Genomic DNA, 26,970 nt, shown 5'->3' with positions numbered 1-26,970 from the left:
TGAATGCAATGTTACTTATAAGCCTCTACTCTAACATGGTGGGTATTACCACTGTGTGGCTGTAAGTGCAGCCATCACAGGTGAAAACTAGCGAGCTAACTTCCTGCTAACTTCTAACTCCGTTGAATTTAATAAATTCTCTTTTCATGGATGCCTGGATGTTAAACTTAATTGTTACACCTGGTAAAGCAGCAACGCTGATCATTTTATTAAAGATGAAAGAATTTAGACAGTTTTTAACTCTCAGTGATGCCGCAGTGTTTGTTTGACTTTGGGACCTGAAGCAGACAGAGTTTTGGACCCAGTTTACTCCGCGAGGCTCCTGACTACGGCAGCCGTAATGCTCCGGCAATCCATCAAGCGGTGTGCTTTCATAGTTTACCAAAGTCATACTAAAACATTTTTTGACAGATTTCTGCGCGCCGTGTACTACATAAAATCGGTTCGAGGTCAGTAAGCACAACCAGAATTCATACATAAGGCACACTGTCAATTTTTGAGAAAATTAAAGGATTTTAAGTGTGCCTAATAGTGTGTAAAATACGTTATACAGAAGAAAAGAATATATCGCGATATATATCGTTACCGCACATGCTTCAAATTATACCGTGATATGGATTTTAGGCCATATCGCCCAGCCCTACCCTGAGCACATCGGCTTGAGTTAGCCCTCAACTGGGCCAAGTGGTGCATAAAAGCAGTCTGATTTTAAACACATTAGTCCCACTGAAAGCCAGTCAGGCTTAAAAGCAATCTGATTTACTGAAGATTTGTACCGCTGTTTTTGTCACCTCACCACCAGCACCACCACCCAGTTTCACACACATAGAGCCTCTTTCCCCTCCCCCTGATTGCTCTGCCCCGTCTCTGGACCTCCCTGCTCTGGCACAGCTCCATCATGGTCTTGGTCACCTCCCTAGCTCACCCTTAAAGCCCCTCACACTTGTACACACTTTCCCACACACAATGCACATTTCACACATGCAGCCCCCCCCCCAGTACTGGGGTGCCCCCCCCAGTACTGGGGTGCCCCCTAAGCCTAAGGAAAATGGCCGTCACGGAACCCTGCAAAACGGGAGGCCTCCCCTCAACCACAAACCTAGAGTAAGGAATGAGAGAGAGGGGGCAAACGTATTACTGCTGCAATATTAGCTGATGGAGGGTGCAGGGGGAGGAGGGGGGGAGCCAAGGATGAGGGTAGTAGAATGGGGGTACCACAGTGTGAGCATCTACCCACAGAAAACTCTTCCACATGTGGAGTCAATTAGGCACAATCTTGTTTTCTACCAACTGCTGCAAAAGAAACAAGAGTTTTCTGGGGATTTGTGTTTGAGAGTGTGTGAGCGTGTGCGTACGCGTATACTTAAGAAAGTTAAGTACTATAGGAAAGGGTGAGGAGAGAGCATGTTTTTCACAAAAATCAGCCAGAGAAATTAGACAGGGTTTTGGTTTTTATATCTAGCCATTTAGCAGCAAAGAGACAGCAAATCTTCATTTCTGCATGCAGTTAAGTGTGCATGACTTGACAACCCTGCAACATGAATGTGACTAGGGAGCAAATGACACTCAAAGAAAAACATCTATCCTCTAGGGCTCATTATGCATGAATGATGCACATGTCACAGGTGTGTGTACCCAAGTGTGCGCAATGTTCTGCATCCTCCTACCTACAATGGTGGTGCATGTCTGGTGAGACAGAAGCGTCACTACTAACTGTGCTGGGAATTCCTGCCACACACAAAATCACAAGCCACTGCCTTAGTGTTAGACAAGAGGAAGTCTCCCCTTTAAAAGATTCATGGCAGCTTCAATTATGTATCCTCTTTTTCATCCTCTTTTGTCATGTTTAGACAGTTTTCATTATTCATCCATTTCAAGATTGATGGCACCCGGTCGGGTGGGCGGTGCAGTATATACAAGTGTCTACCCCAGTGTTGATTTATCTGGGCAAGATCAAAACAGCAGTCACAAAACAAAAATTGCACAAAACTTGCTTTTCATACAGATCAAAGGGCCATTAATAAGGTGACTTTAGTGATGTTTTATTTTGCAAGTGGTGGGTGAGGGGTGTACAAATACTAACAGACTTTAAGCTTTAGTGAAATGATCAAGAATACTCACGTAAAGGTCTGGAGGCAACAGCTTTCTAAGTGAACATGACTGCTCCATCCAACCATATCTCAATATTTGTTGTAAAAAGTCTCATATGAAACCAAAGAGGCTGTCTTGCGCTTAACTTTTACCCCAACCCATTTTTCAAGAAGGCTGCCCGAGCGTATGAGCCGTACGGGTGGGAGCTGTAGCTGATGTAGCTGTTCAAGGATGTTTGTGATAATACCGTAAATTTAATCTGCGATAACAGCTTGCAATCCATCCTTTTGGAATGAGCTACCATCATTGATAACATGACAAAGCACAAATCAAAAGCAAGCACAAAAGTAGCATAGATAGTTTTTTTCATTGGACATTGCAAATAAACGTATAACATTATGGCTTAACATTTTAGTCTAACAATAACTAAAGTAACTTCATCTTGTAGCCCTTCAAGAGGCTGCACAACATTGTCACATAATAAAACTGAAATTAAAAATTATTTCCTAACTAAAATGTTGCCACTTGGGTCAAGCTTTTTGCCCAGCTGCTTAAATCCCTCCTTGTCCACCTGATGCACCAACTGCATCAGTAATTTTCATCCACCGTCTGCTCTTCCCGTCATATGGAGCACAATCAGCGAGTGTTCCCCTGATGCTCGGTTGACTCATTTGTTTACTTCACCAGCTGCTAGTATCTCCCCCTCACATGCCATCATATCTTCGTCTACTCAATGGTATGCTTCTGCCTCAAGAATTATTATAAGTTTGTTATTTCTACAGTTTTCTTGCATATTTTGCAAAGCCCCTTGCTTTGATAGAGGCTTGACCTCTTGCGGCCAAATGGCTTCCAAACTCCTGAAGTATCTCTCCTTTCAGGTAGTAAATTTTCTTCAAAGAAATGACATGCTGCTCTCGCTCTCAGACATATCTGGCCTTGCTCTGTTTTGCACGCTCTTCACGTGAATACATGGTGTAGCTTTATAATTTAAATTACACTTATTTCAATCATGTAAACATTTATTCCAGGATTACCATGTACAGTATGGTATGGCAAAGCCCTGATGAGGTGCACAGGAAAAAGATTCAAATTATAGATATGAGATAATATGATGAGTGTGGTTTGTTCTCAAGAACAAGGGAAGAATGTCAGGTAAAGAAACTGTACTTCTCAAGCATGTGTATAAGGAAGAGTGAATTAAGGATGTAGCCTTCAAAGCCAACTGCAGGGCAATGCAACATACCAATCCCAGTTCTTCCCTTAAAAAAAAGCCCACAAGAAAAAAAGATCAAAGTTCAATGCCCCCAAAATGCCCCCACAGTAAGAAAAACACACAAACACACACACACACACAGCTGGCCGTGCAAGAAAAAAAAGAGAGCGTTATTGTGGCGAGGTCTCCGCCTTGCACTGTGTACTGGGTAGGAGTCTGTGAGCTATAGCTACACTACACACTAACCAGAAGAGATGGGAGTAGAAGGATAAGTGTGCGTGTTTATGTTTTCTCACCAGCTGAACGTAGGCTACTTTATAGTCTGGTTGCTTAACCTTCTGGTTTAGATGATTTCTTTTCTTGTTGGACCCTGAAAAAGAGAAAGAGCAGCAGGTATTACTTTTGAAGGTAAACTAGAAAGAGAACAGAGGGACAAAGTGATGATATTTATGAATATAGTGAGAGCATGATTAAGCAAAAATAACAGTATAATGTTAAAAGAAATGAATATCATTATGGCTTATCAGTTACAGACTTATAGTCTCTAGTATGGTACCAGTATTATTCTCTGTGGGCAGTGTTGCAACATTTTTAGCTGTACTACGAGTCAGTCAACAAAACGTGTAAAGCACTAATTATCTGCCCAGAAATTACAACAGTGTGCTCCATTCCTTTCTGAACAACACTAGGGAGTCTAGGGAGTGTTTTTCTTTTTTTGTTTTTTGTTTTTTTAAGCAAGAAGCCCTAGCTACATCAAACAACAAGGGACAAGCACAGGGTGACAAAAGCCCAGGAAGCAGTGGACTTGAGCTTAATTTGTGCTACCACAAATATGTCCATTTGCGTATGCATTTCCCTAGGGAGTGGTACGGAGAGGGGTTTTAATCAAAGCAAACGTACTCCCCATGCAGTCCTCAAAAATCCCAAATGCATGTTGCTGGACGAGGATGACAACATGTGTCAGCTGAACGCTAATTGGTTGACAAGTGAGCCAGAACAGGGAAAGCAGTGACAGTGGAGTTCACCACAAAAAGGAGATGGGGGAAAAAAAAGAAGCTTTTTGTATATTTTCAGCAGCTGGCTGACTGACCAACAACAGTACAAGCAAGAGGTTCCCACAGACTAGTTTTACCACATACTTTGTACGCTGTCCCTATCGACAACAGACACTCTCTACAGGTAGATGAGTTGTCCATGGACTGCCAGCAGACTTCCAGTGCATTACCACTGCTGATCCTTAACTTCAGCATTACACAATTTCAAGTCCTGCACAGAATCCATTGAAAGAACAAAAGAATTTTATGTGTTCTTTCAGTTTCTCTGGATGGATCTTTGCTATCCAAAGTTTCCCTTTCTGGAATCGTGGCTTCAGATAAACTAAAGTGGTTGGTCTGAACTTTGAAAACGAGGTGAAAGTGAACTAATGCAAAAAACGAACAAAGGGTTATCTTCTTTTCATAGAGGCTAAAAGCCAAAGTTATAATTGAAAATGTGTGGAAAAGGACAAACCAATCTTGTTTACCATGTAGTGCTGGTTAACCTCTTTCACAACTGCAGGTGATGATGACATCATCCTCATTCCTTTCAGACCTCTCTGGGTTTGAAAGCCAGGGAGCCGGGGAACTGCTGAGTGCGTGCATGTGTAGGGATACCACATGTGTGTGGAGGCAGGCTAGGGACTTAACTTCAAATAAATCAAAGAGATTTTTTGAGGCCCTAGATACAGGTATACACATCTTTACATTACAACAAAAACTACAATGATGATGGATACTAACCAGAGCATCAAATGGTCCATCTCTCCCATAGAACTCTAATCTCAATAAGACCCCAGTGGTCAAGTCAACAGGCCCTCTGAGTAACTGCCATTTCCATGGGAACAGTTTATGACATTCAAAAACAAGGGAAACATTCCCCTGTAGTGAGTCATTCGTGAGTGTGTGTCCATGCCTATGTGTGTGTGGTACGTGCAGCTAGTAATCACTAGCCAGGCAGCCCACTGCTCAGGGAAAGCCCTGAGCAGGGTTGTAAAACACACCCCACCACCACCTCCACCACGCTGGCTAAGTGGAGGCCCCTAAGTGGGTGGGAGGTGAAGGTAAAAAAAAGTGTGTGTGTGTATGTTTGCCATTAGGTTGCTGAGGAAATCCACAGGGAAATGCTACAACCTTTGAAATAGCAAGGTACGACCCTGACCAGTCCTGTCATAAAACATCGAAACGTCTTTGAAAACCCACAAACAAGTGCATAATACCTCGAAAAGATATAAAAGAAAGTATATTTCCCTTGGTTTCCTTTCCCAACGTATACAGACACACAGACAGACCTTTCATACAACACTCGCAAACGCAAGCACAATTCCTCCCTCTTTGAGATTGCGGTTTGGCAGCCAGCTATCACGTTACAAATCCCAGACCAGAGGAGTAACCATGGCAACTCCTTCCAAAATACCCCTGCCGCATATGGAGGGAAGAAAGGGTTGTTTTGCGCCCCTTACTCTCCTCAGCTTGCTCCCGTCTTTACACTGCAAATGGAGTGGAACCCCTGACGCAGACAGGGATACCTTCTCTGACGTACCTAAGGATAACCGGGGCCCTCAGCTAGTCTTACTTCTCTGACCGACTCTATCCCCCAAAATCTCCCTTCTTTCCTTCTTCTCTACCAAGGAACTTTTCTCTTAGCTTCTAATGACACAACTCTAATAAACAGTTCTAATTGGTTCCTCAGACTGCAGGCTAGGCTAAGCTTGGCACCTCTCTCTGCCAGAAGTGGAGGGATGTTCTCCTCTTGGACCTTCAGAGCTAGCAAAGAAGGGTCTTAGCATCTCTCCATCTTCAAGCAATTCAATTCTCCTTTTCCTCTGTTCTATCATGAACTTGCAGATTCCTAGAATTATACCGAGCCCCTAAATAAAAACTTAAGCCATTAACTCACCCATAAAAAGCCAATAGGATTACTAAATCAATGATAAAACTGGTTTTGGCTCTGAAATTATCCCTGACAGGGGCGCAGGACTCAGGGATTCGGGGTTGGGATGAGGAGGGGACGAAGCAGCAAGTTTATAAGTGAATAGCATGTGTTTATGTGGAGGGAGCATGGGGTGTCCTGGGACAGCTGGAGTGCTGCAGCAGCAGATCGTCAGATAAGCAGCTGTGTGTGTTAAGGAGAAAGGAGAGCCAGGCACGCTAACCACCACCGCAACTAGCCGCTGGAAAACACTCCCGCTGCTGCATGTCAGTGGAAGGCCGTCTACATTGTAAGCTTAAATTGCTAATCACCGCTAACCACTGCTGACAGTCTCCAAAAATGAACCAATTAGACTTTATGTTTCCTAAAACCCTGCTTCTGTGAACCTCAGTGCTATATAAAAAACAATTAAAACAATTCTCACAATAGAGAATTAGAATTATCATGGGGGAAAAGAACAGTAACAATATAACCTCATGTTTACAAATAATTTCCAGTAAAACCAGCACAAGTCAGAAACGGTTTTAAAAGATTTATATTATGGTTTTTAGCTCCTTTGAAAAGTTTTGTAAACTCTTGAGGCTTTTATTGTGAATTAAATAAAAAAAATAAATTAAACAAAAATGAATAGCTGCCGAGTTAAATTTATGGACGTTTGATAAATTATTTAAAGAAATGTAGAAATGTTTAAATACTTTATAGAAATATTTTTTGCCTACCCTGTAGGACGTAATGGGCTAGTAACATCATGCCACAAGTACCAGCATGTCACAAGTCTGCTATGAATATGCTCAGTTATTTGAGCAATTTGGGTGGGGGGTAATCTCTGAAGAATAACTTTCAGTGAACATCAAAGTATATGTTTTTGAAATGCTTGTCCCTATTAAAAATTATGTAATTACATTTGCATAATTTAATTAAGTAAATGCATTACATTTTTAATATGGCAGTACTTTGGTATAACACTAAGCACTACACCAGAAAACCAAATATGGGGCCGTACAGATAGATAGCACCACGCAGAAAGTACACAGAAGTAGTTTTGCAAGTTTCAATCAATGCTTTGATCAAACATCCTGCTAGTTACAGACAAGATTTGTTTATACATTGCAAGCAACACTGAAAACATAAGAACTCAATGGGAAAAATCATGTTGATATCTACACTGATATGGACTGGGTAATGTGTTAGGAACAAAAGACAAGTGAATAGTTTAATGAAAATCATCAACCTAGAGAGGGCTGAATTCAAAGACACCACAAAAATCAAAATAAATAAAATGGTATGGGCGTCTCCATTTTGCCGAAATTTCATTGCAACAAGTCAAAATGCTTCACAGGAGTTTGTGTGGCCCCAAGTGCTTTTATGCATGCCTGACAACATCGGAGCATGCTGCTAATGAGATGACGGGTGCTGTCCTGGGATCTGGCCCAGGGCATCACTGAGCTGCTACACAGTCTGAAGTGCAACATGGTAGCGTCAGTGCCTGTCTACTTTCCCTATATGGGACCAGGCATTGTCATGCACCAAGAGGAACCCAAGACCCACTGCACCAGCGTAGAGTCTGACAATAGTTCCAAGGATTTCATCCTGATACCTACTGGCAGTCTGGGTGCTGTTGGCTACCCTGTAGGGTTCTGTGCATGCCTCCATGGATATGTCTCTCCACCACCAAATCAGTCACGGTGAACAACATTAGTGGCAGGCATTCTCCATAGCTTCTGCAGACCCTTTCACATCTGTCACATGTGCTCAGGGTGAATCTGCTCTGTGAAAAGAACAGGGCGCCAGTGGTAGACCTATCAGTTCTGGTATTGTATGTTCAACACCAATCGAGCTCTACCTTGCCGGACAGTGAGCACACGGCACACTAGAGGATGTCAGAGTCTCATGAAGTCTGATCGCTTGGTCAGACACATTCACAACAGTGGCCTGCTGAAGGTCATTTTGTAGGGCTTTAACACTGCTCACCCTGTCCCCCTTGCACAAAAGGACCAAATGCCAGTCCTGCTGACAGGTTAAGGACCTACGGTTATGTCCAACTGTCAGAAAAGACCAAGAGGTAAAAAAAAACGTCAGTGACCTCCACCTGTAAAACCATTCCTTGTTTTGGGGGTTGATTACCAACTCCCTGTGGTACTTAACTGATCAGATCAATTTCCCAGACGTTTAACTGACTTGATGCTATACTCTGATTTAAAACTGTTACTTTAATTTTTTTGAACAGTCCATTTCGGTATATCTTCACCGTAAGGGTGAACTGTGTTTAGTGTGTAACAAGATTTGTGTACCGAGTTACACATCACTAGAAAAAAGTTTCATATTTAGTTTGCACATAGTCCATTACTTATATGCAAATCTTTTATGTTGTACTTAAGTCATGCATTCGGTTTGAAATCAAAATATTTATACCACGTATACGTGTGCGTGTGTGTGTGTGTGTGCGCGCGCGCATCTACCCCACTGACTCAGAACAGCTGCATTACAACTTTAGGATTTTAATTTGGATGAAATATTTGTGGCTTGGTATTGCATACCAGGAATCAAGTGTTTTCACCACCCTCTCCCAATGTTTTGGACTGACTAAGTCTTTAGACGCATGCAAAGTCATGATGTTTGTATGTTTTTCCACCACTGGCATCAACTGTGTTGGTGTTGCCCATACAACATCATATTTATGATGCTCTAGTGTCATTATGGAAACTGATTAAAATGTGATGAAGGAAAAGAAAGCCAATTATAAACTCAAAATAAATACTTTATTCATCCGAAAAGACTGGGAAATGACTGAGTTACAGCACCAAGCACTTGAAAAACAACTTAGCTCAATAAAAAAAATACAATAACACTGAAGAAAATAGCTCATAAAGGTAAATAATTACATTAAATGAGCATAATTAAATGGTTTAATAAATAAAGCGAATAAATATAACATGAATATAAAAAATAAAACAAAAAAAATCAGTACATATACATATAAAGAAAGAGCCCATTTTAGCACTATAGTACTTGAGGCTCAAACACCAAATGTAAAGAACATCCCAATCAAAAACTTTTTTCCATTTTAATTAGCTGTCATGGCCACATTTATCAGAAGAAAAGCAGAAGATTACAATGAAGATGAAAATAAGAAAGAGTAGAAACACTAAAAAAACGATGGTGCTTGTATCCCATTTAGAGCTGAGCCAACACACTTTCATCCCAAACAACAAAAACAAAGAGATAAGGCCAACCCTGGCAATAACATGATGATATTTTGCAAAACAGTACAATCACTCCAAATTCTGAAAAAGTTACAGGAACTCTGTGCTTGAGTGCAAAGAAATGAGAAGACTCACCAAACTGTATCCTGGTGCGGACAACTCCCACAGGGACATTATAGATCTTCTCCAAGTAGTTCTTTACATCGTACTTGGTCATTCTGTCCAGATATACCCAGAAAAACAGAAAACAGAACAGGGGTTATGGAGGCTTCCAAGAATAAGGCGTTACATATGATAAGGATTAATCTGGATGTGTGTTTGGAGACACAACAGGCCGAGAGAAAATCTTTGAGGTTGAAGTCCAGCCCTTGCAGGGTTACATACTGGATCACTGTTGATCATATAATGCCACATTCACTTAACTGACACCTACATAGAAATGATGCAGCTCTTTCCCACATTGCATTCCCATAAACTTTGTTGTTATATTATCAAATGTAACGGACACGAGGACACTCTCGTACAAACCCATATTCAGCTTTTATTCTATGGACGGTAAAGTGGAGAGGAGAAATGTGAGTGTCAGTGTTCATCCAATTAGCTGTCTGCAAGTATTGATCGCGTCCTGTGAAACCCTACACAGGAAGTGGGCCTGGCACCAACTGATCCGGCAGGCCAGCCTAGCTAAAGCTAGCCTGCTGGGCAGCATTTGAAGCAGATTCCTCTGACTAGGGAAAGAAAGGCTTTTAACTGCTAATCAATCAAGCCAATTGGATTAGCCTGGTAGAAAGCACTTCCCAAATGCGTCTGACAAAGTGCTTAATAGCGACGTTGTGGTCTGACATGAGTGCCTCGGATATGGCATCTTCTATCACCTCATACGTTTCTTTAATAGAACAGGATAATGTAATATTCACCGTTTTTCCAAGGTGACGGCCCGATACCTTGAGTTGTTGTAACAATATTAGTTGAGGCAAACATTTGCATGAGAAAACCCCATCTGTGAATACAAAGACTTTTTGTACTTAAGAGTGATGTAATATATGTTCCCATGCTATACAAACAATTGCCTTTTCCCCCTATAATAGACTAAAGTTTTGCAAACCTGACATTGGTGCAGAACTAAAACCTTCTCTTTTTGATACTTGAATAAGTATTTCCACATTTAATTTTACCATTTAATCAAAACATATGGCTTGATATGGTGACTTGACCATCACAGGGTTTCTACTAAACATCAACTTCAAAGAGTTGCCCAGCTATGAAAAGTGAGAACCAACTTGGCAGTGAGTTTCATCCTCTCAACATTCAATCGTGGTCCTGGTCCACTAGGGGCATTAGTGTGAAGAGACTTCTGCTTTACTGTGACAAAAAAGGATGTTGTTGAGAGCACTTCTAGATGCATTTGTCTCTACTGTCAAGAGGAAAGAGATGTGGCATGCAAATCCGTCTTCTGCTCCATTTACGCCCCCCCTTTCCACCATAACTACTGTCTCACAGTGTGTGTGTGCCAGAGGGCAGTGAAGCACAGCGAAGTGACCAGGGGTACGTCAGATCAGGAGGGGAAGAAAGACTGATTACACAGTCGGGTTTTCCTAGAAAGCAGTTGCGCGGAACTGGAAGAGAAGAAAGTGGCTTAGAGGCCGCTGAGGTCTCTTCTGGATCATTAGCACAGTGAACTGATCCTGATTAAGAATATTTCTAAATCCCAACTGCTTTTACAACTCAAATTATCCAGCCACCACAAACACAGCAATGGCATCCATCATAGAAAAAAAAGAAAAAAGAGAGAGTTCTATTACCAGGTTATATAAATTTCTGTTTTTTGGGGGGTAGAGCTAAAGTTTCTGCTGCTGGATACAAGAGCTTCTAGCGTATATTTACAATATGAGATTCATGTTTGTATTATGTTATGTACTGGGCAACAACTGTCTTCCAAACTATAACTCTTTGCAAAAAAGTTGTGATACATGTAAAATGGAAATATTAAAAATTAAAAAAAATGCAATGACTCGAAAATCATTCAAAGCAAATATTTAATTAAAACTAGTGCAAAGACAACATGTAAAATCATGAAACGGTGGATATTTTTCTGTTTACTTTTTATACACCTCCATTTCTTTTCTTTTTTAATAATCACATCTTTAATTTGACCTCAGTTGCTTTGTGTGTTGCATCACCTTTCGCTAACTGTAACCATTAAAAAGACAAATTGCTGTGATTAATGTAAACAAAGGGTTGTCCCAACATGTGTTTGGGCCATCCGTTATTATTTTTTTCTGTGTTTGCTTCTTAAAGCCCAAAATGCTTTAACTGGCCATTGTGGAAAAGAGCAAATGAACAGAACCAAAACTGAAACCGAAGCTCGCTGTGAAACAGCCATACTGAAGTAATGAGGGTACCTGTTTGTCTGGACTGATCGGCAAAAATGTGACATATCTAGCTCCAACATGAGTTCGTTTAATTGACATTAGTCACTTCATGTACCAAAACAAACAAACAAAAAAACTGTTATCCAAGTTTTTGGCACTCATTTCTAACCACAAGCAGACAAAAACTGATTAGGTTGTTTTTTCTGTTCATTATGTATTGTTTGGAGTTAACTGATAAATAAAATCACTTTATGGCATTAGTTGTATATCTAACTGCTTTGCATTTTTATACAGTACTCTATATTCATACACACACACTTGACAGGGGTTACATGAGATAGCTGTTTTTCCTGTGACCTGAGTCAATACATAACTCCCATCTCAGCTACAAACCAGGACCCAATCTGAAAGAAAGCCTTGGGCTGAAAGCTGAGGAGAAAATGTCAAGTTAAGTGTGCACATAAACAAGGCTAAACTTAGACAAAGGGCGTGGCGTCTCCAGCAGCGATGCAGGCAGCATCTGATCATCATCCCAGTATAAACACCCATCTGACTCCACAAGCTAACCTTTCGCACTTCTGCCTCTCAGGAAGAATGAAAACCTGTCTCCAGCAACTGCTAAGGCTAACGGCATCGTTCCTCAGCAACTGGTATATATTTATACGCAAACACTCATGCTACAAAGATTCCTCAGCCAAGATGATGAAAGAACTCCAAACACAAAACCTAGAAGGGCATCAGATGACGCAGACGATGGATTAGGTTCAATTATGGTCCGTTGTTGCCAAGCAGGTTTAATTCAGGAACACTAGCTTCATTGTCAGAAAACAGTTTAAAAAGTTATATTGTTCTGCATTGTTAAAGGGGGAGTGTAAAGGGAGACAAGGGACCTTGATCTAATATCATGCAGTGTTAAAGAAAGAAGGGCTGGCAGCAGGATGACATAAACGAGGTAAAGCTTTTGAAGCTTTTGCTCTGTCTGGCTGTGACACGGTTGTTTATGTGCGACAATAAAGCAGATTCATCAATCTGCAGATTAACCTACTTGCAGTTGCTTTCAAATGTAATCTCTCACTTGCAAAGAATCTACAAGCTTCTGGATCGTTCCTATTCTGAAATGTGGGCTAACTCGCATGGAGCCAAAAAGATTATCAGTATCACATCCACTGGTTTTAGGTAGCCAATTTACACCTGTGCTCTGAAAGCATGGAAGAAGTAGGTGAAAGGACACATTTGAAAAAGCGCAAGAGGTGGCTTTGACAGTGTATGACAATACTGAAATTTCTCAGACCAAGACATAGGTGATGTCCCTGATATACATAAAGACCATTACTGCCACAAAATAGCAATGAATTTAAAAAGATTATTCTAGAAGTTGATAAATTCCTTCTTATTGCTAAAGAAAACAAAATAATCATCTCCTAGAGCTATAAGAAGCTTACTATGAAACCATGACACTCCCAGTGCGATACTAGCTGAGGAATGAATGTCTGTCAACTGCATATAAAGGTCCCAGGCCTGACTTGCCCTACCAATACTGCAGTTATGTGGCTTGTCATAGGCTTTAACGCAGAACAAATACCATGTTTACAGTTTCAGTCAACAAAAAAACTCCCATTAGAACTGTTATCCTTAATGTGTCAACAAAATCTCAATTTTCTGTAATAAGCTATGACAACCTGGTACCCAAGTTGAATTCAATTTAGTTCTATTTATATAGCATCAATTCACAATAAGAGTCCCTTCAATTTGCCTTTATATTGAAGGGTCATGGTGATTCATATGTCAAGTATTAAGTTCTACTATAGTACCGTGCAAAAGTCTTAAACCAGCCCCATTTCTTTACATTTTGTTTCCGAGCATCTTGCAGTTTTTTAAAACAGTCTTGAGCAATAGTTTTCCAGGCTTTCTCAAAGTCTTTCAAAGCGTTTTTCTGGACATTGGCTGCTTTTTCACTCCAGTACTTTATTTTTTTCAGAGGAATATTAGTTGTTTGTTAAGCTACTTAATACTTACATATGAATCACTCAATCGCGAAAGAGGCACCTTAGTCAGGGATGGGCCAGTGTTGGGTCTACACAGACAACTTAGCAAACTTAGCAACTTATACTCTGTCTACAGCAGTGTCTGAAAGTCATGTCAAATAGGAAAAACATCCAGCAAAGACCTGACACAGGACCAGAGTGATGCATCTGTCCTTTCCATTGATCCGCATCCTGTTAATTTAAGTAATAATAGATGCATTATCATCATAGTCTAAAGGGAAGGGTGACTGTCAAGAAGCCATTCTAAAGGATATCAAAACAGGTAGAAAAGGCTGAGGCATGCCAAATTATACATCAAAAGGTCTTTAAAAAAAATCAATGCCTGAAAGTCTTACAGAATGATGAATCCAAAATAAAAATTTGTGGCTCAAATGATCGTCATCTGTAAGACAAAGTGTAGTTGGGAATCTTCTCAAAATTCATGGAATTATGAACACAAAAATGTACCATCAGATTTTGATTCCACTCTAAAAACATTACATTGTAAGAATATGGCATTGCTCTTGGCTCAAGAGGTAGAGTAGGTCATCTGCTAATCTGGAGGTCTGTGATTGAGACCAAACCCAAATGTCTAGGAGCAAAGCGCTGTGTGAAGGGTTGAATTGTGGCCTACAAAGGTTAGAGTAGGAAAGTATATTATAGTGCTTTATTTCCTTTTTTTTTTTTAAGATAAACATCACTTTGTATAAGCTTGATTTTGCTGTCACAACCATAGAAAGATTGCTTTGTTCAGAAACTACTAAAAGACATTTAATTGGCCCCTTGTTTGATGGAAAAAAAGAAAAAAAAGAGCTGCATTAAATTTTTGGCTGCTCATAGTCTTTTTGGTTGAAAGCTTGCAAGTGACAGGCACACATGACAGTTTAAAAAACTGCCCTTCCTTTAAGATCTCATCAGGAGCCATTAGGCTTTTTATGATCACATATAACCCCCTCGACCCCGATGTGGCACCCAGTGTAGAACCAGTTCATGTATTTCATCATTATTTTCATTCAACAACAACAACAACAAAAAAACAAACAACAAAAAGACTGGTGGTAGTAAAAACAAAGCTACCACAGAGACATCACTATTCGAACCAATGACGTCAATGGTTCTGGGAGGGGTTACATCAAGAAAGTCACTAATGACCAGCCGATGCAGCCCACAGACTCCATCCACCATGACTTGATAATATCCTAGCTTTACATAGTAAAGCTATTAAACATTCAGTCCAGAGAATCAGAATCAGGGAGAACTGGTTCTGCACCAGAACCTGATGGAAAGAGTTATTGGTGAGAAAGTTAGAAGCCAAGGAGGGTTTTTTTCTGAATAATGTAGACTCAGCAAGAGGTGTGACTGGGGCAGGAGTGTGAGACCTTGCTTTTCTGGTCATTAGAGGGGCCTTTTAAAAAAAAAAAAAGTGAGAAAAAATATATATATTTAAATTCAGTATGTTAGAGCTAAACTGATGAGTGACTATCACTTAGGGAAAGAAATCTCAGGCATTGGCTGTTTGCTGTTTGAATTGCTCCTGCATCAACTGTGAATCTAACAGTATTGGGGGGGGGGGGGGTGTCTTACAAGAAATAATACATGGATTATACACTGAAGAAAAATGCCTTAGTAAAGACAAACAGCACACTTTTATGGTAAATGTCAGGGAAACATTAAACTAGAAACGCTTAAATTAATAAGGCCTTTATATACACACACAATAGTTTAAACATCGAAGGTACACTACACAGCCCATACATACTCATACATGCACACATGAACATCAAAGTGCACTGCGTCAAAGTGGTTTAGCGGTGAGAATGAAACAGGAGAGTATCTTCTGCACAGATGAAAGGCAAATGAAAGCCGCTCCACATTGTTGACCTGCCCATTGTCAATTTTAGGTTGAGATACGTACAGTCTCTACTTTAACCCTCCCATCTTCAGAGACAATACACGCACATAAGGTGCTAAACACTAAGTATCAAGATCATAGTAGCCGACTTTGTTTAGAGGGAAAGCTGCCAAGGAACCCGAGACTTGGGGAGAAAAGAGACAGTTGAGAAGTTGAGAGCATAAAAGCAGCGTGTGAAGGATTAGAGTTTTTTTTATTTGCCCTGCAGCCTGACAATAGAACAAAAATAGATCAAAGAGCCGGTCATTGAAAGTCACAAAAGTTCTTACCGAGAAACAGGTCAATAGAGTTAACATCACAAATCTACAGGCTAAATAACTTAATATGACATTAACTTGGGTTTAAAAGCATGAAAAAAAAATGGCACAGTTTCAAACGTGTGCTTATTACGTTGAAGAGGTGGCCAGATATATTGGTGACTCCAACACTGTTAGGTCCAGGAACTGAACCGTTGGCAAACGAAATCGTGAGGTGCAGTACAACAGGGTCAGTTCGCTCAAGTCTGATTAGAGTGAGAAACCACAGCATGGTCTGGTTTCATAGTTATTAGTCTGCATAGCATGAAATGTGACTGAGTAGCAGACTCAACTGAAAGTTCAATGGCATGCTCTTTTCTTTGTGTGCATGTGTGCGTGTGTGTGTGAGGGAGAGTGTACTGGCCTCTCGCCATGCCAGGTGAGGTACAAGAAGGTGTGCGTGGGTGTGAGCCTAGAAATTTGATGATGTTATAGAACAGAGGGGAAATACTTACATAGCACAAAAGGTTTGAGAACAATCAAAAAGACCAACAAATACCTCCCTCTGGCAGGTAGAAAGAGAATTTCCAGAAAACACAGTCCAGGTGTCTCAAAAAACAAGTGCCAAAGAAGGATTGATTTTGGACACATAGCAAAGTGCTTAAGAAAAGCACAATAAGCAGCAGGCCCAGGGTGGGACAGAGGGAAAGGATGGAGGAAGACATGCCAGAAAGTGAGTGATACTGCCAAAAAGTATGAAAACTAGAGAAAAGCAAAAGAGATCAAGACAAACAACTATGGATATCTAGCTCCCAGGTGTCAGCAAGATAAAGGCCACCTTGTGTTATTCTCTTGAGAACGCCAACAGTTATCAGTTCTCATTAACAGCTGCTCGGCTCTAAAATTTACCCACGCTTACACCGCCTACACTTGAGAATCATAACTACAACAGCTTTCACTGCCACAGTGACTCAGACTTATCAATAAGCTGGGAGTGGGAGTGACATTTGTTTTGTCATTGTCTCTCTGCGTGGGTCCATTTACTACGATGTTGGTAAGAAAAGTGAAAAAATAACAGTGTTTCCAAGCACACACTGAAGCCCCAGCAGCATATCAATCAGCCATGCACCTCTCGCAGGCATCAAAGACTGTGAGGAAAAAAACAGAACACCTTACACACCCTTATATACACACACGCACCCTGCACTTACCCAGTTTTGTGCATATATACACAAAGAAACACACCATTCGCACAAACGGACTCACTCACACTTACAAGTATATACAGAAAAACACACACACACACACACAAAGACACACAATTACATAAGCACCCTAGGAGTTTGGCAGAGAAGAGGCAAGAATCAGAGTGGGAGGCCAGGCACCTGGATGAACAGATTATGGTCTAAACCCCACCAGAGACACATAGATGATCTGCCTCAAACTTCAATTTTTCTCCCCAGTGTGGGTTCTGGGCTTCTCACTGCCTCAGGAGCGCTGGTAACCTCAGTGACCTTGGCTTGTAGCGGTAGTCAAAATCAGCTTGTCACTATTAAGTGCTGACTGGACCTCCTGTCACGTTTTGTGACGCAGTAGATACAGCAGAAACTTGACAAAATAAGAACATCGTATCTACACAGACAAGATTAGTTTTGCCTTCCCTTTGTCTCACTGTTGATGCAGCTTCTCTGAGAGACTAATGGTGAAGACTCGATGTGTACAAACTGACTCAAACACCCCAGTTCAAAGCCAAATAAAAGTACTTTTGACCTCACCTCACGCGTCACTCTCCATGTGAGAGTGAAATGACGGCCTGTCACAAGTCATTGTTGCAACTAAGCTCATTAGAGGATAATCATGAGGTGGTACACACTATCTACACTGTGGAAGACTGAGGCCTCCGTTTTCTGTTTTTGAGCCTGTCACACCACCTGGTGGTCACAATATCAAACATCAGGGACATATTACTGGTCCTGCAAGACCATTACTGTGCCAGTAAAAATAAATTACTGCAGAGTAAATGCAAAACATATGTTCATCGTACCATACGTTCAACTGAAACTACTATAGTCTAAACTCTAAAATAAATTCACAGCCTATACAGGGCAAAAAAATGATCTGGGTCTTTTTAAAGTTTATTTTATGTTCATTATATCTTTTTTAAGTTTAGTGTAGTTTTGTTTTGTTCTCTTCTTGGATTAGTCACTTGACCACTCTTACTCATTTGTTTTATGTTCATTATCATTCGCATATGGAGAAAGAAAAAACAGAAAAAAGGATCCTCAATCCAAGGAAATCTGCTCTAGGGCTGAACAGCTTGTACTTAAACAGAGAGATAGAGTGAATGCTTACAAAGGACCAGTATGTACAAGTAAAGCATTTGTGATTTTTGATTAATGTGTGTACAAATTTACAACTGGAACATTACACAGACTTCAAACGATAAGCACCTGCATTTATGAGCAACGACAGCCTGGAAGAACCAAACAAATGGACTAGTATGTAATTTATGGCGCCGTGGAAAAAGACAGGAAAAAACACTGTGGCAATAAAACTATAAATGAAATATTCCACTGACGTAAAAGTATTTTAGATCAGAGGCATTATATCTGATATGTAAGTTATAATAATTATTTACAACAAGCTCTATCATGAGATCTGTTAAATTAATATGTTAGGAAATACTCAAATCTCTCCCAAAAGACTTTTTCAAGACTTTTCATTTACAGTTCAGAAAGAGGTGACTAGAGGCCAGTGCTGGTGATTATAAAAGACAATTTGCTTGAAAAAGTAACTATGCATTTAAATAAAGTAGTATTAACAGGAAGTTAAGCCATGGGATTTACTGGCTGCTTTACACATCGAGTCATCATATTAGCAGTGTTTCCCTGAGTCTCATACGGAGCTGAAATGAATCAAGTATGCATACAGTAAGTGAATGACAAATAAAATATTGAGTTTTGTTGATTTTTTTTAAGGGCTGAGGGAAAGGGGGATGTGAGCTGAGACATTGTGAGGCCTTTGTTATTTACATCAGGGAAAAGAGTAGCATTAGAATACCTAAATGTAAACTAAAAGACAATTTTCAATCTCAGTGAACTGATGTTGGGTCACAAACACATTTAAATTAGAGAAGAATATAACACACGAGAGACTGTAATTTAGTTTTCCAGCAATCACCTTTATGTTTTCCTACTCAAATAATAATAGGCATCCATTAGCTTAAACAAAAATGGACTGGAAACCACACTTTTATATTTTATGGACAAATAACCATGTCTAAACTTGAGGCAACCTTGAGAATAAATACAGACTCACTAATCTGTGCATAGTAAAACTTTCTCCAAGTATTATGTGCAGCAAAATCAATTTACCTGAGAATGGTGTGATAATTAAAGGTGTACGGTAATGAACTTATACATATTAACGTTTATAATCAAAGACTTACTCCATTGGGATGCAAAACTGGACAGTGTCTTGAGGCTGCTCTTTTCCCGGCCTCACCAAGGTCAGAAACCAGCTAGGTCTGAAGATCCTCAGCTGGGGATTGCCCAGCTGGTAGAGAGGATATCTGAGGAGATATGCACAGGCTGGCTCTTATTATCCTTGATATCATTCCCATGAATCCTATAATATTGTCTAAAAAAAATCACAATAACTGCTACCCAGATAATCAAGTAAAATTATGTCTTTAATCTTTGTTTGATTTAAGATAAGCAGCTGAGGTCAGTCCAGCACCAAGAGGGTTCCCTTTTCTACTAAAAATATCTGGAACAGTTCCTTAAACTTTCAGCTCACACAAATGCGTAGAATGGAATTTCTTTGGAGATTTTACTCACTGCCATATAAGCAGGTAGCACATCTTTCCTTTTACTTAGTTAAGAGAAATTGAAAAAACAAATAGAAATAAGGATGGGCAAGAATAACTTAGCATTGTCTGAAATCAAGAGCACTGAACTACAGAGGTCTTGACCGGGGATGTCAAATTTATTTTACATCGAGGGCCACATAAGGTCCGCTTTGATCTTAAGCTGGCCGAATAAAAATCAGTTTTTTATCAGTGTAAATAGATTTCCCTACACATTTAATCCCTGAGATATCTTAATATAAAATAAAGAAGTGCATTTTCGACAGCACATTGCAGTTTTTCTACATGAAAAATGTGAAAGATTACAGAAAAGTTCTGGCAGCTCACTGCCCAAACTGTCCCTATTTATAAAACTTAAAGTACTGTCGATGTTTGAAATTTTCTTGTTTTAACTTAAATTTCTACAGTAGACAGTAAAAAATGGGAGCTTTTCTGTCATTTAACTGTTTTATTACTTAAATTGATTCAGTATAGTATGAATGGCTATGGGGGAGGTTGTCATCAGCAGGAAAAGCTGTAAAACTTATAAAAATACAGTTAATCCAGCGGGCAGGATCGGGGCTTTATGTTTAGCACTCCTGGTCTATACCTAAGGATGTGAGGTCAAAGATGTGTCTTCCTCCAGACACAAACTTGTGGCTAGCAGCATCACCTGTCTTGATCTCCTTTACATACTAAATGCAGCCGGTAAATGGGGGGAAACTCAAAGGTATATGAGACACTGAAACCATCTTTTATTAAATAAATACACACACACACACACACACACACACACACACAGAGATAGAGAGTTTGTTTTGCACTGTCATGCTTTATAATAACTTCTCCCTGAAACTTGAAAAAACAGACAAATCCAAGTCTCCAAATCTAAATGATCAAATATTAGCAGTGTAGCATTTTATTGGATCTTGAGCAAATATAAAAAATGTGTTTATGATGTTTCTGTTTAGCGGTGGACCCCCATTAGGCAAGATCATTTGTATTTACGTAGCTCAGCAATACAAGCTACACATTTCCCGTGCAATGTCTACGGTGCACTAATAACAGCACCCTGTATTAATAAGCGTGGGTTAAACCTCGTAAACAGTCACATTACCCCTACGATGATTTAATATTGCCGCAGATTAGTTGCTGCAATTTCACCAACCTGCAAAGTGACTGCACAACAACTCCAACATCATGTTATCTGCCGTTTGTTTTTAGCATAGCAGGTTAGCGCCAGCTAAGTTCTTGTTGCTTAGTTGTCTGAAATTCACAGTGAGCACATAACTCGCAGTCTAAAATAAACAGACAGTTATTGACAGCAACGTGGACTAAGCCGACTGCATTCAGGACAGAGTGCATACAGGTCAGCTGGGAGACATGCTAGCAATAGCTTGTTTTCTTAGGTTAAACTGCCAGAAAAGATGACTAGCAATGTATCCACGAGTAAAACTGAGGCTTCTTATTTAAACAAAACACTTGATACTCACAGCAGTCGTGTTACTGGCATCCCTAGAAATTCTTACTGACAGACATACGCTGATAGTTACTTTATAGTTTTTCAAGGTTGTCAAATCCTACACGTGCAGGGATGTGCTTCCGGGAACATTGGCAATGCGCAAGCGCATTGGATATACTACCTTCCTGTGATGCTAGGGTGTTAGTGAGCTGTATGATATGTGTGCTCCTTGTTTCAGCTTATTGAATTATAAACTAAAAGATCCCCATGTTGTACCGGACTGTTATGCAGCTTTCAAAATCTTGTAAAAAAAAAAAAAAAAAAAAAGCACTGAAAAGATTCAATTACTTTGTCACGCATTTGGTTTCATTTTTGAGAGCATATTGTTGTGAGCATATTGAGAAATTAGTATATCAGAGAAACAGTCGGGTTGAGCAGTTTGGACAGAAAGGAAAGAAAGACAAAGCCTGCAATGGTTTGTTCATGTGCAAAAATGACTGTTCTGGCGACCCCTAAAGGGAGCAGTTGATAGAAGAAGAAGAAGATTTTGAGTATATTCTCAGGACATATATGATTAGGCATCAGCAGAGGGAGACCTCCTCCCATCTCTGCATCTTCTTATCTTTGCTTCAGACTCCACACTTGTTGTCTCTTCTTACAACACGATGTGCCTGCACCAAGGGTAAAGATGATTGAAGACCCCCTGAGTGGAACATGAGTCTGTGGCTCAGCTGGTTCAGACCTGGCAGGAAATGGACCTCACTGACAATCCACACTGTGCTTGGGAGGGGAGTTTCCATCAGTTAAGATGTCATGGAGTGGATGTATGTATGTGTGTGTGTGTGTGTGTGTGTGTGTGTGTGTGTGTGTGTGTGTGTGTGTGTGTGTGTGTGTGTGTGTGGAGGGCTTTTATTATTATAGAGTTGCGTCAGTGTATGAGGCATTTTGTTGCACTATTTCAGAGTGTCCTATAATGCCTCTAGATGTCCAGTTTCATTTTGGGGTTTTTTCTGTAAGAAATATAAATAATTGCTGCTGCTGAGTTCATTGCTTGTTTACTTGTTTGTTTCTTTGGAACTGGTTCATCTGACAGCTGATACGACGCCGTAGCAGGGAGCCATTATGCTGATGAGCCAGAGGTGCGACGGTTGCTTTAAAAACATAAGCTTGAATGCCAGAATGCAGTGGTTGCTGCTTACTGTGCATAACGACACTGGATTGTTCATTAAAATAGGTTAAATTCTATAAGCTCTAAAATTCATGATTCAACTAATAATAGATTGATACATTCACACAGAGTTTATCAGAGTGCAGGTAGTAACCTACAAATTCATTTAGTAGTTGTTTTATTATTTATACACAGCAGTATTTCTACTGAAAGTAAATAACAGATTGTTTCAATCTCAATGCATCACTTGGATATCTGAAGAATAAAAAAGATGACAGACATTAACTAGGATGAAGTATTCATCAAACAGCCACACCATATCACTGAAAATCCTTCTTATGCCAGGCTCATACCTGGTCACGGGACCTCTGGGGATCTCATATGGTGTTTGGCATCTGGGTGTTGGCAGCGCATCCTTTTGGTCCTTCAAAGTAGCATTCACATAAATGGGCCAATGACCAAATGGGCACTAGCCATTGCATTATAAACGCAATGCAAATATCACCTGAGCAGTGACTCCTAATGCCATGTGATAACTATTTTCAGTAATTATATCATAATTTTATTAATCGTCAGTGTTAATACACTTTGGACTAAGAGTATTTTGCAGAAAAATCAAAACTTGTGCATATTTATAACTATTGTTGAATTTAAAATCACTGTAACGAATGTGGAGAAGGATGTGGTTATCTTATCTTATCTTATCTTTATTTGATATGCCACTAGTTGATTTTTGTTTGTTTGTATTTTGTGGGTGTTTTTATATTAAATATCATTATCTATATCCTGCATTTTACTTTTTTCACATCAATATCACTGAGATTTCCTAATAAAATTCAGATAAATTAAATAAAATAAACAATTCAGGTCAACACAGTGGATCAGCATTAAGCATTGTTGCCTCATAGCAACATGACCCCCATGCAATCCTGAATTTGATAAGCATAAGAAAATGGCTGGTTAGATATTTCATACCAGATATGTTTACAGTGATTCCTGCATATTTTTCTGCCATTGTAGCTGAAAGCAGAGAACATTTCACAGTAGTCTTGTGGCTCAATCCTGCATCTGTGTTCTAGCTTTGTGAAAAATATTCCTGACAGCGGGTCTGAGAATCCAATAGCAGTAAGGGTGCCATTAGCTGGCACATGGAGGTCTGTGTGACCCTCCAAAGATATGCCTCCCCAGACCATTACTAACCCACTGCCAAACTGGCCATGCTGAATGATGATGTTCCAGGCATCTTAACATTCGCTGCAGTGTTTCCAGATTCTTTCACTTCTGTCATGTGCTAGTTCTCAACTTTGAAGATGCTAGTGCTAGTGCCAGTGGTGGACCGGCAAGTTCTGGTGTTCTCTGGAGAAAGATGATCTGCACCGTGCTGTGTCGTGAGCACAGTTCCCAGTTCCAGTCTTCACCAAAAAGAGCAGAAATCAGTCATGCTTCTGGGTTAATGGCCATCCGCACCTTTGTCCATCTCACCTCCTGCTATAGGCCATCTTCTAGTATCTTCTTTACACTCCTGAGCCTGTGCAGTCAGGGGAAATAAAGACAGAGCAGTAGCTTTTGACCATGACCAACTGCAAAACCACTCCCGTTTTGACTGTTGTCTCTTTGTGCATCCCCAGTGCATCTATGCTTTTATTTGCACCAGAGCAGTTGAAATGGATTCATAGTCAGTTATGCTTCCTAAGTGGACAGATTGACATGCTTGAGTTTAATTGATTTTGTGTTCTACTGCGATGATCGAGTGGTCCCTTAATTTTATGAGCAGTGCTCATTAACTAATTTCACTGGCTGCTGTAAGAACACAAACTGAAATATTGATTTTTTTTATTGCTTTTTTAATACAGAGTTTGGGATATCACAACTGTTCTCATCACTGTTTAAAATTGGCTCTTTGGGAAAATAGATGTAGCTGATTATGCTTATCATTCAATTTTAAATAAGTCATGATTTGGTCGGTGGCTTGGCTGCTTGTTTGTCTTGCATTTTTAGCTACAGTAGACACACCCACACACGCAAAAGCATGCACTCATACACAAAGCCTATCACATTTGTATTTGCAACAATTGTAACTAATACTCAGTTGTGCATGTAGCTGCTATAGCTACAATTCATTCTTAAAGCAATAGTCATTCAATAACTGAAATTATACTTTTTTAACATCACTATCACTTTTTACTGTGTCTGTGTGAAAGAGAGCAGAACAAAGACAGCAAAAGCAAAGCAGAGATTGTATATTTTGGGACAGTCAAAGCGAAGGGAGAATTCGAGGGTGGAGGAGGGAGCACTCTAATAGCAGAGGTGGATAGACGGAAACAGTTCAGTCTACTGTGGCATTGTCCTGCCAAGAGTGAGCGCTGGGGCAGCATGGAAACTTTCCCCCTCTGACTCTCAGGCAGTCGTAGGAGAAGTCGTCGGTATTGGATATCCAAGAGAAAGAAAAAAGGAAACAGTAAATTAAAGATCCAGACATGGATGGAAAAGTTTGTCAGCTGAATTCAATAGTTTTGCACGTAACGAGATCCACTGTTTTAGCAATTCCTTCTGAAGTCACTTCAAACCTTCTTGAAGAATGGTCCAGCTCATTCCCTAAACAGTTGCTTGGGTAAAACAGGCTATGTGATAGCTAATGTGACAAAGATGAATGACAGCATCATGCACGTTTGTAATGCTAACGAAAGCTGTCCACAAATAGGTTCACACAAGCACCTGCAAAAGTCCTCAAAAGTAGGTCTTTGTCATTAGAACCACAATTTGTCCACAAACATACACACAACATACACAGACTCACAAGGTGAAAGCAGCACTACCGAAGCTATTACATTTACTAATAATGAGGGGTTTTTTTTGAGACACTTTATCAGCCAAATACCTTACATTCAGTGAATTTTACACAAAAACAGCGCCTTAGTAGCACGTTAGCATCTCACTGCATAGAAACATTAAAGCGGATGATTAGGAATTACAGAAACAAAAATAAAGACAGACAGCAATGAATGAGAGAATGCTTTGAAACTAGAATTGAGTTAAAAGTGGCCTTCGGCTGTTACAGGCGAGGCTCATATAGTAGGTTTGGACTACAGCATGTTATGCGTGTTATGCACCACATTCAGGGATGAGGCAAAACTGTATCAGGGGAACCAATTATCATTTTTGGCAGCAGCTGTTTATAATAGCATTTTCATCCCCTGTTGACAATTTATAGCAGATGTTTCTGAGATACGACACAGTGAGACACTGTGGCTTGTCATCCATCAGTGGTCAGTTAACAAGTTGTCCAGTCTATACTGACATTTTGTTTGTGGCACAGGTAGAAGGTGCTCCACCGCCATAGCTCACACCAAAATATCTTAACAACTACTAGATGGGCTGCCATAGATTCCAGTGACTTTTCGTCATTGTTCCTGGTGTAATGACAACATACAAAACTTTAGAATGAATCATATTTACCATCACATGTTTTAATACACATCAGAGCAAGCTGACTGTGGCATGTAGCACCCACAACCACTTCTTAAGCTCATAGAGTTGTCTGGTTAGATTGATTTGATTAAGTAGCAAATCAGGGAATTCAACTGATAATGACTGAACATAAATTATTACTATGGTGATAAAATATATATATATGTATATAAGTAACTATTGTGCACAACCACTGTTCCCTGATATTTCCTGTTTTTCTGACATAATCTCATATTTGATGTTTTATGTTTTATGTTTGAAGAACATGACTGAAGGTTTAAATCATTTCAACTCTAAACAAAGTACTAAATCTACTTGACACCGCAAGCATAAATCATTAGCCTGTCCATCCTACACCTAATTAAACATTTGCCTCTGTGCCATCAACACTAAATGAGTGGTCAGAGGTAGTGGCCAGTTAAGGTCAGAGTCCTCTGTTTTTTTCTTGTCCCATGTTCACACACTCGAATGGACTGGGTGCATGCCGTGCAGCAATCCTCTGACTATTAATAGCAACCAGTGTCATGGGCAATCTGGATAGCGTGTAAATGTAGACCCTCCCCCCCTCCCGGATGTTCAGTTGAAGTTACCAACCTGACCTCTGACCCAAGAGCCTGGCTGCGACAGGGCCACCGCTGAACTTGAATTTCAGGGTTTCGAATGCAATCGTGAAAACACAAAAACACATGAGCATATCTTCAAGTACAGTGCATGCACACATGCAAAAAGACACAGTCTAAAAATGCAGAATCTGAAACAGTTTGAGACAGGTAGCAGTTCAAATATGTCACCCGAAGTCCTGAACACTTGCTGCATTCAATCACTGTGAGAAAGATGTAAGCTGAAAGATCAACTGACTGTTCAGCTTCTTTGTCTCTCAAGCAAGGTGCTTATAGAAGCACTGCAAAAAGATAAAACAAGACAATCTTCTTCTACATTCCTATGGTAATATGTAATCATAAAGCTGCATGCAGTTTTCCAGAGATTTTTAAATTGACTGCATTTGG

The 26,970-nt window shown here is 40.0% G+C and overlaps 1 protein-coding gene across 1 annotated transcript in view; it reads right to left on the bottom strand.

Annotated features, from left to right (window-relative positions):
• mrpl23 (mitochondrial ribosomal protein L23) overlaps window positions 1-21,475 on the bottom strand; it is a 44,376-nt gene extending 22,901 nt beyond the window's left edge. The window contains exons 1-4 of the mRNA XM_063481208.1: window positions 21,359-21,475; window positions 19,467-19,589; window positions 9,610-9,692; window positions 3,601-3,674 (exon numbers count right to left, since the gene is read on the bottom strand). Of these exons, the coding sequence (XP_063337278.1) occupies window positions 3,601-3,674; window positions 9,610-9,692; window positions 19,467-19,589; window positions 21,359-21,378 (300 nt within the window). The 5' untranslated portion in view covers window positions 21,379-21,475. The remainder of the gene's footprint in view (window positions 1-3,600; window positions 3,675-9,609; window positions 9,693-19,466; window positions 19,590-21,358) is intronic.
• Between the last annotated feature and the right edge of the window lie 5,495 nt (window positions 21,476-26,970).

Source organism: Pelmatolapia mariae, linkage group LG7 (genome assembly GCF_036321145.2).
Source record: "Pelmatolapia mariae isolate MD_Pm_ZW linkage group LG7, Pm_UMD_F_2, whole genome shotgun sequence".
Taxonomy (NCBI): Eukaryota; Metazoa; Chordata; class Actinopteri; order Cichliformes; family Cichlidae; genus Pelmatolapia; species Pelmatolapia mariae.
Note: the sequence above shows the minus strand (reverse complement) of the source record. Positions and strands in the feature narration are given on the sequence as shown.